Source organism: Alosa sapidissima, chromosome 20 (assembly GCF_018492685.1).
Source record: "Alosa sapidissima isolate fAloSap1 chromosome 20, fAloSap1.pri, whole genome shotgun sequence".
In the NCBI taxonomy this organism is placed as follows: Eukaryota; Metazoa; Chordata; class Actinopteri; order Clupeiformes; family Clupeidae; genus Alosa; species Alosa sapidissima.
Window position 1 is genome coordinate 4,062,691 of NC_055976.1, and position 19,444 is coordinate 4,082,134.

The 19,444-nt window shown below is 48.5% G+C and overlaps 1 protein-coding gene across 4 annotated transcripts in view; it reads left to right on the forward strand.

Annotated features, from left to right (window-relative positions):
• The window catches only part of fgf13a (fibroblast growth factor 13a), a 98,730-nt gene that overhangs the window by 32,457 nt on the left and 46,829 nt on the right, over positions 1-19,444 (forward strand). For 3 of the 4 annotated variants that reach the window (XM_042074562.1, XM_042074564.1, XM_042074563.1), the window contains one exon: positions 12,113-12,280. The exons of the other annotated variant lie outside the window; for it this stretch is intronic. In XM_042074562.1, the coding sequence (XP_041930496.1) occupies positions 12,113-12,280 (168 nt within the window). The remainder of the gene's footprint in view (positions 1-12,112; positions 12,281-19,444) is intronic. 4 annotated transcript variants of the gene reach the window in all.

Here is a 19,444-nt window from a genome sequence, read left to right on the forward strand (position 1 = left end):
TTTTGGAGGAACATTAGGAACATAAACTTTAAAAAAGTGTTTTTTTATTCAGACAATCATTTTGCAACCCCTCCATTGTTTTTGGTGGAGCCCCCCCCCCCCAGATGATATGCTCCCTGAATGCCCTTGCACCTGAACGAGACAAGCTCCTCCAGTGTGTTTAAACTCTTCCACTGACTTCCACTCTCTCTTCCTCCCTCTCTTGCTCTCTCGTTCGTGCTTGGCTGACTCGAGCCCTGGTCCCTGGGCGTGAGGGGTGTGGGGTGAGGCTGTGTGGGTGTTCTTGGGTGTGGAGGCAGGGCGGGCTCGGGTGGCTGCTGCCAGAACGATTTCCAGTCATTTTGAGTGGTGAGGCGGGAGCATTGATTGGTGTCAGTGATTAAATGGCTAATGTTTCATCAAAGATCCCACACTGGCTGAGGGTTTGAGCGGTAGCAGAAGTACATGTCCACACAAACACACACACACACACACACACACACACACACACACACACTCACTCTCTCTCTCTCTCTCTCTCTCTCTCTCTCTCTTACACACACACACACACACACACACACACACACACTCTCTCTCACACACATACACACACACACACACACAAAAAGAGAAACAAACTAAACAAACACACAAAAAGAGAAACAAAACATGCTCACACACATGCATGTGGTTTGACTAGCTTTTAGACACTGTTGGTTTTGTGGAAGCTGTAACTCTCTCAGACTGAGTGTGGAATGGCAGATGTTATCCACTCAAACCTTATGATCATTTCATAATAAAGGTATTCACAGTGCAGAACATGACAGTGTATAGGGTAATTAATCATTATGATCTAATTAAAAACATATATGCCATGATTCATTAATCAACTGCTGTTCACATATTTCAACACTTTGGTGCATGTACATACATTTTCATGGTAGTTAAGTCATGTTTGTTGCCACAGGGACTGTTGAATAACACTTCTCTGACTACAGTCTGAGGCATGGGGTATGACGTGTGAAGATGACTCGGAGAAAACAGTTGCTGTTGCGTAACAAGGGGAGTGTGTGTGTGTGTGTGTGTGTGTGTGTGTGTGTGTGTGTGTGAGAGAGAGAGAGACCGAGAGAGAGAGAGAGAGTACTGTATATGTGTGTGTCTGTAGCTTCATGTCAGTCAGGTCAGGGAAGCAGGTAAGGACATGTTGCCCTATGGCTGACCCTGTCCTTGGAGAAAAGAACAAGCCACACAACATCCTGACAGGAAGCTCAGCAGAGACACAGCCATATGTCACGATTCAGTCTAAAGTAAACAGAGGCAGCAAGCTACTCAAAGTGTAGGCACTTTCTATGAACCCAGTATCCATAAAGCCTTACAAACAAGCTATTACTGTAAGCATTCATAAGTCTCACAATAGCTGCTTTCAGACATAGGTGTAAGTCTGCATGTTCTGTGGATATCAAGCGGTTGGGCCGTATATCTGAACAACATCTCCCGACATTTGGAACTCCGAACTTAGCCAGCTCTTACACTACTCCCCTCCTAGTATTTCAAACAGACATTATGTAAATGAGCACATGTCTGAACGAAGTGAAGAACAAGCAGAGATTCTGTTCATGTGCGTGTTCAACCACGTTCGACCTGTTCAACCACGCGAAGATTCTGTTCATGTGAGATGAAGTATGGAGAGGAGGATGGTGATGATGATGAAGTAGGAAAGAGTGAGAGAGGGAAGAGAGATGGAGAGATGAAATCATCATGGGTGTGGGACAGCATGCGGCCTGGCCGCGCGACTGGTCAGAGAAGTGCACACAACTTTAAGTTGCACTTGTGTGTGTGTTCAGGGTCTGTTATGGGTGGGCATTATTAACAGACAGCCATGGCAAGAATAAAAAACGTAGTGATCTTTTATCATGTCTACATCTGGTTTACCCTCCAATGGCTCAGAACTGAACTTTACTGCTGCCCACATTCCACAATCTATATTATATGTGTTGTCAAGCAGATTTGGGAGCTCTGTCAGTAACGCACACGCACGCACACACACAACCTGCGTTGTGTTGAACCTGCGCGATTCAGCCCTGCACACGCCCGGACTCAAACCCGCAAAACAGCAGCACCTCGGATCGGGAGGCGAGCACGCTAACAATTGAGCCAATAGCCCAGGCTACTGGCTCGCATGCCAGCAGCACTCTTTAGGCACTTACTTAAATGATATCTGGTTAATTACATACAGTAAAGCAAGTTGAGCAATGCAGTGTGATGTGTACCTCTTATTTCCACGTTGCTTCAAGCTGTGCCAAATAACAGGTTGCTTAGCACACTCTGCCATCTTGTTCCCTGTGATTTTTTCCCTGCATACACATAATGGGAGATTAATCGGGTCACTATGGGAGCACGTTGTCCAAAATCCTATTTATTTGCATCAGCTGTTGATTGAGGTAAACACACATCTTAGTGCTTAATCCGACTTAACACTTTCATCTGTTCGGGCTCAGAGCCTGCAGTCTGTCATCATTCTAACACCATTGTCAACACATACGTGAGTGTGTGTGTGTGTGCCTATAGATGATGGTGTTCACACACACACACACACACACACACACACACACACACACACACACACACACTGGAGTGTATATGTTAATTATAGTGAGAGAAATTCTTTGCATACAAGTAGTGGGTTGGGTACCGCAATTAGGTCCTACAATAAACATGCAGTGGTGATACTCCATGGACCAGTGTCATTGGTGTCATGTAGGTGTGTGAAACAGAGTAAAAGAGTATGTATACCCTTTATACAGTATTTATGTATACCCTGTAGTATTTATGTGAAGTAAAACTACACTTAGTAGCAGCCACGCTGTGGCATTCATTTGGTGTGGCGCATTCTGCAAGGTTAATGGATAGTGAATGGAGTTTGTGCTCATGAACAAAGGACCATGAGAAGGAGAATTCACTGAATCTGACAAATGAAATGGGAATCGCTGTACTACCCAGTATTGGATTAGTAAATCCAATCGGTGGAAAATCAAATAAGCGATTGGAGGGGAAAATCCTGTGGGTATTGAAAAGCTAACCTGACCCTTGAAACTGACACTGTTATCAGGGGGGAAAATCGCTTAAGTAAAAAATGCCATCCTGTGGCATAGATATAAATAATGTCAAAAATGATGTCTCTGAAGCTGTAACATGCTACAGAGGTCATGCTAATGAATGCAGCTGCAGGCAACACATGCTACCACGGACAGTGGGCAAAATATGTAAAAGCTTGTGGTATATATTTAGAATCCTGTCGTATCTTAGCGGTGGTGAAGCTTAGCTCTCCTGATTGTCAGGCTCCTACACACTCAGATCTGATTACAGGAGGACTGTCAAACTGCTGTTGAAAGCTGGGCAGATCCTCTGTGTGTGTCTGTGTGTGTGTGTGAGATAGAGTGAGGAAGAGGAAGAGACAGCGCCTTAGCACTCCTCACCACCCACTCAGCCTTCCGAGGCTTTTCCTGGGCGCCGTCTTCGATGTCCTGTCTGACGTCTTATTTGTCTGGTTTGTGTTGTCTTCAGTGTGTTAGGCCCAGCAGGGTGCCTGATAATTATGCTTCTGTGTGTATGATTTATAAATCATGTATACTGCACAATTGCTGTGTCGCTTTTTAAGCCCTCCAGATGTGTTTTGCCTCACGAGTCTGGTTGATTGCATTTTTACTGCATACTATATGCAGTGTGTGTGTGTGTGTGTGTGTGTGTGTGTGTGTGTGTGTGTGTGTGTGTGTGTTCCTTAGATACACACAAAGACAAACAGGGTGGGATGAGAAGTCATAAATATTTATGACTTGGTTGTTAAAGACGTGTTTGTCATTAGAGTTCTCCTGTGGTGCTGCATGGGAAACGTTGCGGTAATGCTGTGATGTATTACAGAGCAATTTTCTCAGATGGACGCAGTTTCGCTCTGCCACACTGGGGACAGTGTGTGTGTCTCTCTCCTCTTTGTGTTTGTGTTTGTCTGTGTTTGTGTGTGTGTGTGTGTGTGTGTGTGTGTGTGTGTGTGTGTGTGCATGCCGGTACCTGTACACAGTGGTCTGTGATGATTAAGTGTCCCGAACTCCCACGTCAGGCAGTTGTGTTGCGTCCCTCAGGGTGGACACTGGCCAGTGGGGGAGGAAGCAGGTGTGACTAGCACTATGCCAGGAGAAGAAGGGAACAGAAGAACAACAAGAAAAGAGTGAAAAATAAGTGTAGAGAGAAATGCACCAAGTGAGAAAGAGAGAGGAGTGAAGAACAGAGGGTAGGAGAGTTAAAGCAAGAGCAATAACTTAGCAGTCCCGGGCGGTGCTTCAGTGATCCATCTAAGAGCGGTCAGGGTGAAGGAGAGCACAGAGTCGGGAGGCTGAGTGGCAGTCAGGTGAACAGGTGAGCACATCCCCTCCACAGAACAGTCAGGTGAACAGGTGAGCACATCCCCTCCACAGAACAGTCACATCCTACTAGGGCTGTCATCCACGGCTCATCCTGGAGTCTCTCAGCTGTGATACATACACACTGTATTCCTTATAATACGTCAGATACAGTGGACAATAGACCACTATGGACTGCAGTTAGCATGGCTCGCTGGTATGCTTATTTTGTCCTACTTTGATCTGCACTGCTGGTGGGTGGGTGAGTTGAGTGTGATGTGAGGGAGAGTTTGCCAGGCTCCAGGCCATCGAGTGAGCCTGTGGAGGAGGCTTAGCTTAGCCCAGCCCTGGCATGCAAGCTGCTGCCCCTCCAATGGGGGCATATTTCATTCCCCTACCCCACCCCCTGCCCCCCCGGCCCCCCACTCTCCTGATCCAGAGCTAAGGCCTCTGCATCTTTGCTCCGGGCCGGCAAATGTGTTTTGCCCCAATAGGAGCTGGATATTTATGTTGGAGGAGACTGCACTCTGTTCGTGTGCTCAACCAATTAGGCTGTCCTGTCTGTTGTGAATCATTTTAATTAAATAGAGTTTACTGGCCTGTATATAAACATGCTCTCCTTTTTTTTGGCCTCTCAGCGTTTCTCTCCATCACTCTTGCTCTTCGTCTTTCTCTCTCTCTCTCTCTCTCTCTCTCTCATAACCCACACACACACACACACACATACACATACACACAAACACAGGTTCAGCCATCTTAGGTGTGCGTTCATAGGGTGGTACAGGGGGCCAAGGTGACGAGCCATGATGAGTTATTAGGCTCAGAGAAAGGTCACCCTTTGAGGCGGTGTTGTGGCAGGCAAACGAGCTGCACGCATATCACCAGATCTTAATTAAGTTCCAGCCCACAGCACAAGGTCTTCTCCTCTCACCTTAACATCACCTAGGATTCAATTACACGTGCATTCACACCTGAGATACGCCATTTAAAGGCAGACTCCTTACCTGATAGATTTTGCGTGTTGAGACAACACCTTTTGCATACATATATGCATGGCGTTGCAGTTTAATAGAAGTTAAAATGTGCTTAGGCTTAGAAATTAGTTCTAGAATAGAAATATGCTTACCACCAGGACTTCATTAAAACACTTTCTCCCTCATGTTTGCCTATTGTGTGGCTGTGGTTTGGCCTGTGGGTTTCAGTACTGATCTGAGGTCAGTGTTAAGATGACTTTGGGGCTGGGGGAGCATTTCCCCTGCTGGACACTGCAGCTTAAAGAGAGGCCAGAAGCTGTAATTGCCTTTTCCAAGAGACTGACCAGGCCTTTTACTACCCTCAGGGTTTAACTGGACAGAGGCTGTTTCTTTTCTATCATGTCTTTTTATTTTCCTGATCTCTCTCTCCACATGTGTTTGAGTGTCAAACTAAACTAAAGGAAAAGAAAATTCCAAATTGACACTGGACACAGAATTGAAAATCACTGGCCAACGATACTGCTGGTCAACTTTTATAAGTGGTTCAGGTTATGTTTGGGTTCTCTGCATGAATCTGACTCAGCGCATCAATGTCCAAAGTGGAAAAGCCCTTACAGTGATCCTTTGTCATACCTTAAACAGGAGTGCTGAACAAATTTGAGCTCACCCACATTCTGCAGTGTAACTTTTCTTAATTTAATAATTATGCTATCCCCTGTACAATTTCTCCCATTCCCCCATGGGCTTTTTTCACACACACACGCACTCACACACACACACACACACACACACACACACACACACACACACACACACACACACACACACTCTGTGTGATGGAGTTTATATGAGTGTTCCCCCATGAAGGGTTTTTTGAAGAAAGAGGCCTTAAAGAGGCCATAAAGCAGCTATTGTGAGCATGGCCAGTGGGCAGTTTGATTAGCGGTGAGTCACAGGCTGCAGGTGGTCAGTGATCAGTGATGACGGGCCTGTTATGAGGAGAACCTGTGTGTTTGTGTGTGTGTGTGTGTGTGTGTGTGTGTGTGTGGTTTAGAGCTAACAGAAGGAACAAATTCAGCCTCTGGGTATAGGTGTAAAAGGAAGGCTGTGGACTGGAGTAGGTGGTGGAGGACCAGCGTCACGCTTGACTCTTCATCATATCTGTATCTGACTCTTCATCATATCTGGATCTGACTCTTCATCATATATCCACCATTTATACATCATACTGTATCTGTATCTGACGCTTCACAGATTCAGACCCTTTCATTGATCTCTAAAAAAAACAATATCACCATTCATCACAACTGTTTCTCTGTAGGGTACTTCATTATAGATGCAGTGAAAATAGTGAAACATCATTAATCTTATTATAAACACACACCATGATCCATGATTGATACTACACAGCATATAGACTATATCAGCTCTGTTTAGTATAGAAGATTTTCAGTTTAGATGCTGTGCTGCCCTGCCTTCTCCATGCAGGCTGTATCGCCCAAATTAATGGCAACTTTGTCCAACTGCAGGGAACAGGAAAAAAGGCTAATTTCAGCTCCATTCTGTTTAATAACTGATGCAGGCTGAAATGTAAAAAGGGCCATATGTGGTGATGGCACAGCACTGGTTTGTAAATGTCCGTCATTTCTGTGACTTTGCTCGTTATGTAGGTGACCTGCGATGCAAGGGACGCGAGAGAAACGGCACAGACTCAGGCACGGCAATTACCTGCCTGTGCCTTGCTTTCACACACCCGTAATGATATTCATTGATATGCAGCTCCCAACTACAAAGCGCTGCCAAGAACAAAGAGCTGCACAGCTTCAGTTCCTCACGGCTGTCTAGGCGCTTGTTTGTTTGTGCACTAAGTAACCGTAATAAGAACATTTAACAGACCAGACGATTCATTAGGGTAACCTCATACTCCTGGGAAGTAAGGGGATTGCTGGGTGGACAATGTTGACGTATTTATATATTTCTTTGTTTGTTTTTAAACATTATTTGTTCAGTATTTTTGATTGACATCTGGCCAGTGGCTTTTAGTTACATAAGAAGGATTGGGTGAGGTGAGATATGGTGCTGTTGGTTCAGTACTGACATTCTGCAAGCTCATTCCACACACACCGAGGTAAAAAGAAAGAAGAAACAGAACGGAAAAGGAACGAGTTCACCTGCTGTCATTGCCACCGAAGGTGCCTGCAAGGTGACACAAGCGTTAAAACGAAGCGGCTCTGTTTTTTGAGTGGCTGCCAAGCCTTGTGAAGTGATCCCTCAAGACTCAGCTGTAGTCTACATTTATCCACTTCTCCGGAGTATTTTAAGCATGCAGACTCACGCGCGCGCTCACCCCCGGGGCTGTGGCACTGGCTGGGGCTCGAATCCGGCCGCCTCCCTTGTAGTGTTGCTAACGGCTTTGCGCGCCAAGTCTTGAAAAACGATGTATAGCAGCGGCGCTTGATGGATATGGCTCCTGACTGTGTAAATTGTGCGAAGCGTTAACTCGCGGCTCGTTAATGTTTTATGCTAGTTAAACTCCGTGACCCCGATCCGCGGACAGCTCAGGGACTGAGAGGATGAGTGATGAGAGCGGTCATCAGTCAGCCCCCGCTGGAAGAAGCACCCTGGCTAACGGCCTCGTCCTTGGCATGCCTGTGACAAGAGGTCATGGCATGGCAGAGTGACCTTCCCGCTGTCCTGATTGCATGAACACTAACCAGCTTGACTATAAACAGGTGTTGAGAATATCCCTTTGGGGGGTGCATTCCATGAAATAGCAATGACAGAGAGACACAGCTATGTAAACTGCTCAGGCTCTCTGAGTGTTCATAACTCTGAGGTTGGTGACTCTTTAGAGTCTGAATGACCCCTGTCTCTTTGTTATCCCTAGTGTTTTTTCTTATGAATGATCAGCCACTGAGGTTACACCTGGATCTCAGGTGAGGATCACAAAGGGATTTGCTGCAGAGATTTAGTAGAGTTTGAGAGAGTGCCCTAAAACTTCTCTGAGCCCTAAAACTTCTCTAAGAGCTCACTTGAGCCTGTGACTTGTGCCCTTTTTAGAGAGGTGCTTGGAGGGATACGGTCTCTCCTTACTGAGGCACCAAGGCAGTGTCATCAAGGTTAGCAGGGATGGAAAGAGATCAAGGTTATCCAGCTGTGCGTCATCACTATATATGCTGCTTTATATATTGTGACCGGTGTGGTTGGTATACCACAGCCCATGGACAAGGACAGCCATCCCAGCGGGGGTTGTGGATGGTGTAGGATGATGTGGACGCCTCCACCCACGCTCCCCCTGTCCCCTGAGGTTGTAGATCAGGCCCCATCAGGCAGCACCGCTGACAGCTCATTCCATGCGGGTGGGGACAGATACGGACTTGAAGAGTGTGTGTGTGTGAGGGGGGATGAGGATATGTGTGTGTAAGTGCGTGTGTATGTGTAAGTGTGTGTGTATGCTGTGAGGTGTGTATGGAGAGGGGGGTGATCAGCAGCGATCCATCAACACAACGCCGCGGCAGCCTGTGGAGCGTATGCTCTCCATCACGGTGGGCGGATGGGCGGGCAGTGCGGGGCAGTGCGGAGGCCGACGGGCCATAAAGCAGGAGCCGCCGCTGACAGGGCCTCCGCCGCGCTCGCTCATTTTTATCGCCACTTATGAGCCGGCAGTTAGCGCCGCTGTTAATAACCAGCCGCCCAGAATTAGACGCTTCGCAAGAATTGGACTGCGGCACCAAGGCAGCTCTTTTTATTCCTCCGCTCCATCCCTTCTTCTCTCTCTCTGCCGCTCTCTCTCACACTCTCCATCTCTCTCTGGCTGAGGACTGGACTCTCCTTAGCGGGGGCCCAGACGTGCTGCTTTTTAAGTGGCAGCCAGTCAAGTGGTCTGATGGAAGGAGAGGGGCAGAGATGAATGGAGGGGTCGATGGATGGTCCAGGGAAAAGGGCAGGTGAAATAGCCGCCCGGTCAGGGTGCCTCTTGGGTGTCAGATGAGGCTCTTTCAAACGTGGCTTGGTTGAAACTGAGAGCTGATAGATGAGAGTGAAGGAGGAGCAGAGAGAGGGAAGATGACACAAAACATGAGAGGAGAGCTGGAGAACAAATGTCACACTGTGCTGTCACAGTGGGCTCTCAGTAGGCTCGTTCTGCACCTCTAGCCCTGTGTGAGAGTCAAGCATGCTTTCATCTTCTGGTACAGTCACTTGCCTGGAGAAATAGCACCCGCACTAACACAACGCAGGACTGATGAATGAAGATGTACTGTTTGCACTGAATATATTCACTTAAAAATACAACAGCAACGGCAAAGAACTTTCCCTCTGTCGCACGCATGCTATTTGTTTATCCAGCACCGACTTTGCAAATAACGATGTCCACAGACAAGGTAGAATATGTTGCACGATTTATGAAAGTACGATGTATTGCGACATCAGATGCAAGTCAAATTTGTAGTTTCTTATGTCTCATTCCATTGAACTACATATCCGCTACCCGATCTGGCAAACTTACATAGTGTGGTTATAGCCGATAGAGGGCCGCAAAGCGAATGCAGAAGTGCCGTTCACCCTGTTACTAGTTGATGAACCACTGAAACGATTTTGGAAAACATTATTTTAAGGTACAGAAAACTGTTTGGTGTTGCTTTAAATGATATGGAGGTTACAATCATGCAGAACATGTACATATTAGACGCTTAAAACTGAGGCAGGCGTGTGAATGTTGCTTTCAGGGTTGCTGCAGGGGGGATGTAAAGATTGCTTCACATTCACGGGCTATGGATTCAGTTCCAAAGCAGCATGGAAACGAGTGAAGGTGGCAGTCAAAGCACTCGTACTTCACACAGTGCTAAATTGGTCCCATAGGAAGCACAATGTGTGTGTGCGTGTGTGTGAAGAGGTAGATTGGAAGATGGGTGAAAAACTAGCAACTCCCATTGAGAGCTGAACCAAAGTGGGCCTAGCTCACACATCTATATTTAGCCTCCATTTATGTTTTTTTTGCTTTCTGTAATAATAATAGTGTGTCTGTGAGGGAAGGGACGCTGGCATTGCATCACAGCGCTAGCCAGTCTATCGGCAGCCAGCCCTGGACCCACAGTGGACAGATACTGCCCTGGTGTGTGTGTGTGTGTGTGTGTGTGTGCGTGTGTGTGTGTGTGTGCGTGTGTGTGTGTGTGTGAGAGAGAGATGTCAGTAGTCCACCTCTCACTCAGCTGAAAGTAGGTTGAGCACCATACACTCTTCCTGCTTATGAGGGCTCTCAGCTGATGAGGTTTTTACAGCTGTGCTTGTGTACAGTGATAAAGCCTGTGGTGAAATAACACAGAAATATAGAGGTCACAGGTCAAGGTCATCTGTGTGTGCTGTCATAGGGAGTCACGGGAGACACTCTTAGCAGAGAGGGTTCAAGCGGAGCTAGTAATCAAGGATCTTTGCTCTTAGTGCTCTGTCTGAATGGCTTGGCCCTGGCTCTTAAGTGCCCTTAACGTTTTAGAGACCAATCAGCATTAAGCACAGGAGCTGGTAAGAGAATGGTATCTCATACAAGAAAATGTAAAAGTAAATTAGGATAAAATCATATTCATAACAATAATGAATAGATGCAACATTCTCCCATAACTCAGACAATACATCCTTTGTGTGTGCTAATTGCACTGCTAGACACAATAATAGACAGGTATGTGGAGTTTTATAATCATTTCTCACTAGAACACAAGATCACATACTGCATTTTTAATTCTGTGTTGCCATCCAAACTATTTAAGATGCCTCGTCTGAAAAAGTACCACAAACACAAAACCAAAACATCAAACCAAAACCCCTGGTGTGTATTCTATTCCGCTATGCCCTCTCCTGCTAATGCATTTGCCTGTTTTGGATGCGAGGCTCTGCATGCATATGAGCTTGTAGCTATAGCCAACAGCTAAGGTCATTTTGCTCACATACTCAAGCATGCTGTCTTGCCTTTACTACTGCCTGCTCGTGCTGGTCAGAGATAGCAAATGCCCGGCTGGTGCAGGGCCGTGTAGCACCCCGTCTGGAGGACATCTGTCTGTTGCGCTGAAAGTGGTAGAGGTATGTTCTCTCCTTCTTTGGCTCAGTCAGTTTCTCGTCGGCGAGAGATTAGGGGGAAATCGATGGGCCGGCGGCTCCCGTCTCATCCCCACCGTCACGCGCTCTCTCTCTCCCTCCTGCTGCCCAACCCCCACTCACCTGGTCAACCCCACAGCTCACACACTGCTCCATTCATTTGTGAATTATTGTGTGCACTGCTGTTGGTATTTTTCTTTGTCTCTCTAAAACTCCCATTCCTCTTTCCTCTGTCTGACCTTCTCTGTCCCCCTTTCTCCCCCTCCCTTCTCCCTCTCTTTCTTGCCATCTCTCCTTCTGTCCTGTTCTCTCCCTTCCCCCACTCTTTCTCCTGCTCTCACCCTTTTTCCTCCCTCTCTCTATATCTCTCCATTCTCCCTTTCTCTCCCCGTTTCCCTCTAATAGAAACCATGTTCTTTTGACTGTTGTTGTTGTTGTTGTTGTTGTTGTTAATTATGTTACTGTTATTGTTGTTGCTGATATAGATGTCTTTTCTTTCTCACTGTAATTTGCCTTTCTTTGCTGGTATTTTAAGCATTTGCTTCTGGTGCTCCTGAGCTCTCTTTCCCTCTCTCTCTCTCTCTCTCTCTCTCTCTCTCTCTCTCTCTCTTTATCTGTCTCTCTATCTGTCTGTCTCTAACCCTGCATTCGTTGGTTTTGTTGTGGCATGACCCCCAGTCCAGGATGATGCTGCCCCAGGTACGCAGGAGTACATTATGTTGCGGCAGGACTCCATCCACTCCGCGGATATAAGGAGTAAAGGCTCGCCCTTTCGTGCTAAGTGTCACGAAATCTTCTGCTGCCCGCTGAAGCAAGCCACCCTCAAAGAGAGCTCAGAGCCTGAAGGTTTGTTTGCACCCCATCCATCCTCTTTTGATTTGTTATGTTACACCCCTTTTTTTCTTCCTCTCCTTCCCTTGTTCTTTGCTGATGCCCTTTTGCATCTCAAACCTGTCACATCTGAACCTTTAGCTTTGACTTTTCTGTTGTGTGTTTTTCCTCTGCTCCTTGTTATCCTGGTTATTTTGTTGAAGGCATTTGCTCGGTGCATTGCTCTCTCTATCCCCAGATTAAGCCTGTGTTTGCAAAAATGCCCGTCTGCTCAGCTGAATGCACGCGGGAGATGCCCTCCTTTACTCTGTTATACCGTGTGCGTCTGTGTGCGCTTGTGTGTGTGTGTGTGTGTGTGTGTGTGTGTGTGTGTGCTTGCCCGCATGTGTGCATACTGTAGGTGTGCAGCCCTCTCCCCCCGGTGCGTGGCCTCCTATATGACGGTGCTTGACCGTCACCGGGAGAAGCATGCGGCGGCGCCAAGCCACCAGCGCTGCACGGGAGCGATAGGGTGCTGCCGCAGCTGCCCTTCCTCAGGGTGCGCTCAACGCTGGCAGCCAATTGGCTGCTGTGTGAAATTGGAGCATAGTGTACAAGAGAGGCCCACGGGTCGCAGCACTTCTCCAGTCTCCTCTCCTCATCCCTGCCAAAGGCTACGGAAGCAGGTCATGAGGAGGAGGAGGAGGATGTTAGCATGCCCTCTTCAGCAGCTCTCTGCTCTCGCCCCTTTTCCTTCCTCAGTCTCCTCTCTCTCTCCTTTCTCCCTCTTCTCTACATCCCTCTTTTTCTCTCTTTCTTTTCTTCCAGCCATTGCCCTTTACTGCTCTGCCATCTCTTTGTCTCTTTCTTTCTTTCTTTCTGTCTGTCTGTCTTTCTTTCTTTCTTTCTGTCCCCCCTCTCTCTGGTGCTTGCAGACGCATGTGGCGTGGCCTGTGTCTGCTTAAGGGAGGCTGCTGTCTCTGCAGGCCTGGCTGCTGGTGATGGGAGGAGGGGAGGGGGGGGGGGGGTGGGTGCATGCTGTCACCAGGGCTCACGGTGGGCCGTGCCTTGCCATGTCTGTCCCCCTGTCTGTCCCAACACCCTGTAGAGTGTTAAGAATACAACCACGTTTCCTTTTCAGGCCAGCAGATGGTTTGGGGGTAAGACTAGCGTCCTCTAGAAACCACATCCGCAGGACTGACGTCTGGAGTTTTTGTTTTGTTTGTGCAATCCAGCTACTGTATTTTTGGAATATTCCGCAATATGACAGACATCAGTATTGATGCCGGTGCCCAAGAACTCTAATAACACGCGAGAAGACTTGTGATATGAGGCGTCTATGAGCGTGATATGAGCTTTTTATGAGTTTGTGTGCAATATCTTTGGATTTACCACCAGACTGCCTCAGAGCGTTCCCACTAAGTGGCACAGACGGGACCTGAGCTGGCAAGCCTAGCACAGCAGACAGGAGTGTAAACACAAACAACAGACAGGCAGGAGTCTCAAGGAGGAAGAGGAGGAATGGAGAGGGCTGGGTAGAAGAAGAGAAAGATAGAGAGAGAGGAGAAGGGAGGAGAGGAGAGGAGAGTGGTGGAATCAGAGAGAGTCTACAGTACTACAGATCTATTATTCAGTTAAACTGCAACTCCACTTAGACGTGACTGAATTTACAAAGGAAGGAGGGGGAGAGTGAAGGAGAGACTGCAGGAGAAAAGGGGGAGAGAGAGGAGACAGAAAGAGAAAGAGAGAGAGAGAGGCAGCATGCCTTACATAATTCCGTCATCAGGAGTGTCGTAACATTTCAGGGACTGCTCTGGTGCCATGCGAACAGGAGACATCCTTCTGCAGTGGAGGGCCCCCTCCCTGGGGCTCAGTGTGTGTGTGTGTGTGTGCGTGCGTGCGTGTGTGTGCACGTGCGTGTGTGTGTGTGTGTGTGTATGCGGCCTCAGAGCGCACTGAACTGATAAGCCTGTGGCAGCAGCAACAGCGCTGATGTCTGCACTCCCACAAGTGAAATATCTGTTGCTGACTCTTTAATCCCCCCTCTGATCAGAATCAAGAATCAGCTCTCCTGGCTCTGTGTGCACCGCTCCAAACACACACACACACACACACACACACACACAAACACACACACACACACACACACACACACACACACACACATGCCCGCACACAGAGTTGTGCTCTCAAGACATGTACATGTACACAGTCAGGCACATCACTACCAGTCCTCCCTCCTATTTCCATTCTTTATCTTTCCTTACTGTCTGTGTGTCTCTAATTATTATGAATCCCTTGCTTCTTAGACATCCCATCACTTCTCCTTACATTCCCTCTCTCTCTCTCTCTCTCTCTCTCTCTCTCTGTCTCAGCTCTGTCTGTGCTGTCTCAGCTCATTGTTGTCTCACTGCATCTACCCCTCCCCTCTCTCTCTCACACACACACACACACACAAACACACACACACATACACACACACACACACACACACACACACACACACTGTCAGGGCTGTTGTCCATGAGACCTCATGCCCAGAAGGTTCTCCTGCTCCTCCTCTTCACGTCTGCATGTCTCTGCACCACTCCGGTAATGAGGCGCCGACGGAGCCCAGCGCTCCTCCACCCTGATCCCCAGTGCTGCTGCTGCTGCTGCTGCTGGTGCTGAGGCGTGCTAGCTGAGGAGCTCCATGTGATTATTTATCCCACCTGGTTATTTACGAGGCCCTCAGCTGAGCCCTCGGATGGTGAGAGGGCTTGTAAACAGAGGTGCAGCCGATGCTCCCGACATCGTAAAACCTGACAGGCTCTCTCTCTTTCTGGACTCCCCACTCTGCAGCCTCTGAGTCTCTCAACCCCTCCACCCCCCACCCCCACCCCCACCCCACAAGGCAGCAGGGAGACGGGAGGAGAGGGCAGGCCGCATCCCTCTGGTCAGCCTGCCCTGTGGCCTGGGCTTGCACCTCTGGGGGAGTGGGGCATGGGAGGATGGTGAACTGTGTTGGATAAAATCCAAGTAAGAACAAGTTTTTAAATGTATGAATAGTCAGTAACAGCATTCAAATGTCTATTTAATTAATCGTGTAATTAATGTACAAGGGGGGTACATTTGACCCCCTCCCCTTTATAGTGCTTCTAGACAAATTAGGCTAGTTGGCTTAGTTGCAAAGCAAATAGAGCTACCTGAAGTTTGAGAAAAACATGTAGCCCACAAATAAACAGACAGTGTTGTGAACAGTGAGAGGAAGCCAAATGGTGTGCTTTCTCAGTCTCTTTTCTCTCCTTTCCTCTCTGAATCCCTTCTTTCTGAATCCCTTCTTCTCTGTTTCTCTCTTTCTCTGCGCCAGCTGCAGCGTGACCAATAAAGTCCATGCAAATGTTGGCGCGCACCAAACAAACAGCCGAGGGCCACCGTCTGGGTGGGATAATGGGCCTGTGAGAGAGGCCATTCCTCTCCTCCTCCTGCCGAGTGGAGCCTAGGTCGCTGCCACGGCGGCGCCTCGCTCTATTTACACGTGTTCGGCGCCTTAATAGGAGCTGGCCATGAATAAGTCATGTCGGGATAATACTCCAGGTCGACAGGCTCAGCACACAGAGAGCGCGCCGAGCTGTAACATTGTCCCAATGTCATGCGTTAGCGACGTTAGCCACCTGTAATAACCAATTGGACAGACATGTCCTCTGTGTTTACCTGGTGCGTGGCGATGCACTGACTCCTGCCAGTCTAGGGGATGTTCTGCGGGTTACATGTACTTACTCTGAGTGTGTGTGTGTGTGTGTGTGTGACAGAGAGAGAGATAGTGTGTCTGTCCTTGTCGGGATCATTTGACATCCCACTCTCCATACATTTGTTTTGCATTTTAATGTTGGGTGTGAAGACACATCAGTGAACTCTGTGGGGGGAGGGGAAGGTGCTTGAGTGTCCTTCAGTGCCACATCATATCCACGCTGGCTCTTCTCCCATAAACCTGTTCGCCGTATTAGACTCATTCCCAGCCAGTTCTAAGAGCCTCTCCAGATTTTATCTTTCCCTATTTGGATTGAGGTATTTATTCCAAACATAATCTAAACTGATCTCCAGTCAGTGGATAAGGACCTAGTCTTCCAGTTCTACACATCAGTCACAGTGAGCGAGAAGAGGTGTGGTACTCTTACCACTCTAAGTACCCAGAAGGTCCTCCACACGCACATCTCTCCTGGGAGGAGGCACAAACCCCTGAGTCAGGGCCCTTAACTACCTCCGTCTGACCCAGTTCCAGGGCACGCGATACCCTCCCACAAAAACTCCAGCCTCCCCAGGACATTCCTCAAGGGAGCAGAGCAAATAAAGCCTCACGGAACCCCCCCCCCCCCCCACACACACACACACACCTGCCCCACCCGCCCCACCTGGGCCTGGCTGCTACAGCACTTCTCCGCTCGGTGGGGCGGGTGTGTGGCCGGAGTGCGGCTTGCGTCTGTGTCAGTGTAAACACCATTAAGCACTTTAAAGGGAGCAGCCGGCCAAGCTGTGGAGTTAAGGGCCAGCGCTTTATAAAGGGGGACGTGCAGGAGCCCACAGCCAGCGCTGACAACACAGCTTTAATGCTGCGAGGAGGATTGCACACACTTGCCCACACACACACACACATTTACAAACAGACACACAATCATACACACACACACACACACACACACACACTCACACATACACACATTCACAAACAGAAAGACACACAAACACACACTCATTCACACACACACTCACAGACACACACACACACACACTCAGACACACACACACCCTCAGACCCATACTGTACATACACATTCAGACACAGACATGGATACAGAGAGAGAGAGAGAGAGAGAGAGAGAGAGTGCTGTGCGAGAGACAGCTGAAAACTTGCGGACAGCTCGGACCATTGAAAGTTTTCATCCCTCGCTCCGGCGGCAGTGAGTCACAAAGTCACACTGGAGAGCGGCGCTCTAAATGGGCCCATCAATGCCACGTGCGGCCTGATTGGAAAGGTCACGCGGCCCTTTAATGTGTCATTCATGACTCACTGGCTGAAGGGCCGGCCTGTCTGCCCACTGCAGCCCCGAGCAGCCGCCCAGCCGTATGTCATCCAGAGCTCAGGTGAGAGAGAGATAAGAGCCTTTATGAAGGCCAGCAGCTTCAGGGAGCACGTGAGAGAAACAGAGGCAAGGTGGCTCACTGCCAGGACTATCTCTCTCTCTCTTTCTCTCTCTCTCATCTTATTCACCCTGTTGCTCTCTACCACTTTCTTTGCACCTCTCACTTCTTCTCAAACTCAGCTTGCTTTATTAGCATGGCACTTGAGATCCACACACACTCACCCTTGCTTTATTAGCATGGCACTTTAGATCCACTGTTGCCAAAGTCCAAGGCAGTTTAAATCTAGTGCCTCCACAGCCAGACACACACACACACACTCCCTGAGGTCGTCCACTGCTGTCTTTGTAGACAGTCTGCCCTCGCTGGTCTGGTGTGCATATGAACAGAAGGGTAGTGAGCCTGGGTCTGTTTCCCCCCCTAATCAACCACACTGTGGTCAGAAGGAGTCAGGACAGGGCAGGACAGGACAGGCGTTGAGGAGCACAAGTCTAAAGAAAACTCCCCCTCCCGTCTGTCAAGACATCATTCTCTCCTATCATGCACAATCAGAGTGTTTCTGTTGGTGAGTGTCTGAATGTGTGTGTGTGTATCTGTGTATTTGTGTGTGTATGTGTGTGTGTGTGTGTGTGTGTGTGTGTGTGTGTGGAGAGAGAGAGATACGATTTCGCTCTGTCAAAGGCAGGATCGATAACAGCACACTACACAAATCCATTTAAAAGTCATTTGTGCTCTTGTCTGCTCGGCGTCACTCTCAGCCTGACTCACCCGCGCCCTCATTTCCCCTCAAATGTTTACAGAGAGAGAAGAGAGAAAAGAAATCAACAGGCTCAGCTTCCCTCCCACCCTGCCTCTCTCACACAGCCCCATCTCTCCAGTCCCACGGTGCCGGCTTCATCTGTCTTCTCCCCTCTCTTTGTCAGTCAATGGGAGTATTTATCTATTGATCTATCGCACTCTTAACACATTTACTCTTTCTGCCTGGTTAGAGCACACACAATTTTGAAGCTATTTTTTTTTTTGTGTGTGTGTGTGTGTGTGTGTGTGTGTGTGTGCGTGGAGAGTTGGTGCATGTTGGATAGTAAGATCTCCCAGGGCAGTCTTCTTAGGTGAGTGCACAGGGAACTGAAACTCAGGCCAGATCTATCAGACACTTTCTAAATCAGAGTGACAAACACACCTCATCTCCGCACAAATGGACCTCGGGCCCTGAGAGAGCAGGACTGACCACAGACAGACACAGGTGACAGTGAGAGTCAGCATCAGACTGCAGCGTGTGGACGATAAGTGTTGGGCAAATCCCATGCCACTGGCCCGCACGCTACAAACCAATGGAGTGCAGAAGTAAACTTTTACAAAAACAATTTTGTTCGTTAACCTGTCACAAATAATCACATCAAGAAGGTGGTTTTATTGATGGCTACTAAGGGATAGCCAGTGGCATAGGCATGTGTGTCACAGACCCCAGATTACTATGGGATGTGAGAAGGGAGACAGGGGGGAGAAAGAGGTGCTGACGTGTGTGTGTGTGTGTGTGTGTGTGTTTTGTAGCCAAGTAAGGTTGGTAGACAGAGCTTGTTGACTGTCATTCACATGGACAAACAATCTGACCCTCACTCGACACAGAGAGAGGGAGGGAGAGAGAGACACTATGCTAAACTGGGAAGTGTAGTGTTGCCGAAGTCTACTGAGCCAGCACCTTAAATTGGCAGAACTGATCTCAGCTCAGTCTCGAGCTGCCCTTATCCTGCTTACCCGCCTCATTATGAGCGTCCACGTCTCCAGGATGCTTAATGAACACAAGCCTATTGAAACACGGCATCAGTGGAGGATAGAGCCCAGCAGCCTGGTGGCTGGGGGAATTTGTGTGTGCTTAGTAGCACCCAGCCCCTGGGCCTATTTGTGTGCTAGTTTTTGGGGCAGCGTTGGTTTAGGTGACGTCCCCTCATCGGGCTGTTTATGCCCTGGCCCGGGAGAAGCAGATCGGCTCTAATCGACCACTTCAGGCGCGCAATTGCCGCTGGGCTATTTTTAGCTAATCCTGGAGGCTTGGCTCCTCAGCGTGGCTGAACGGAGCGAGGG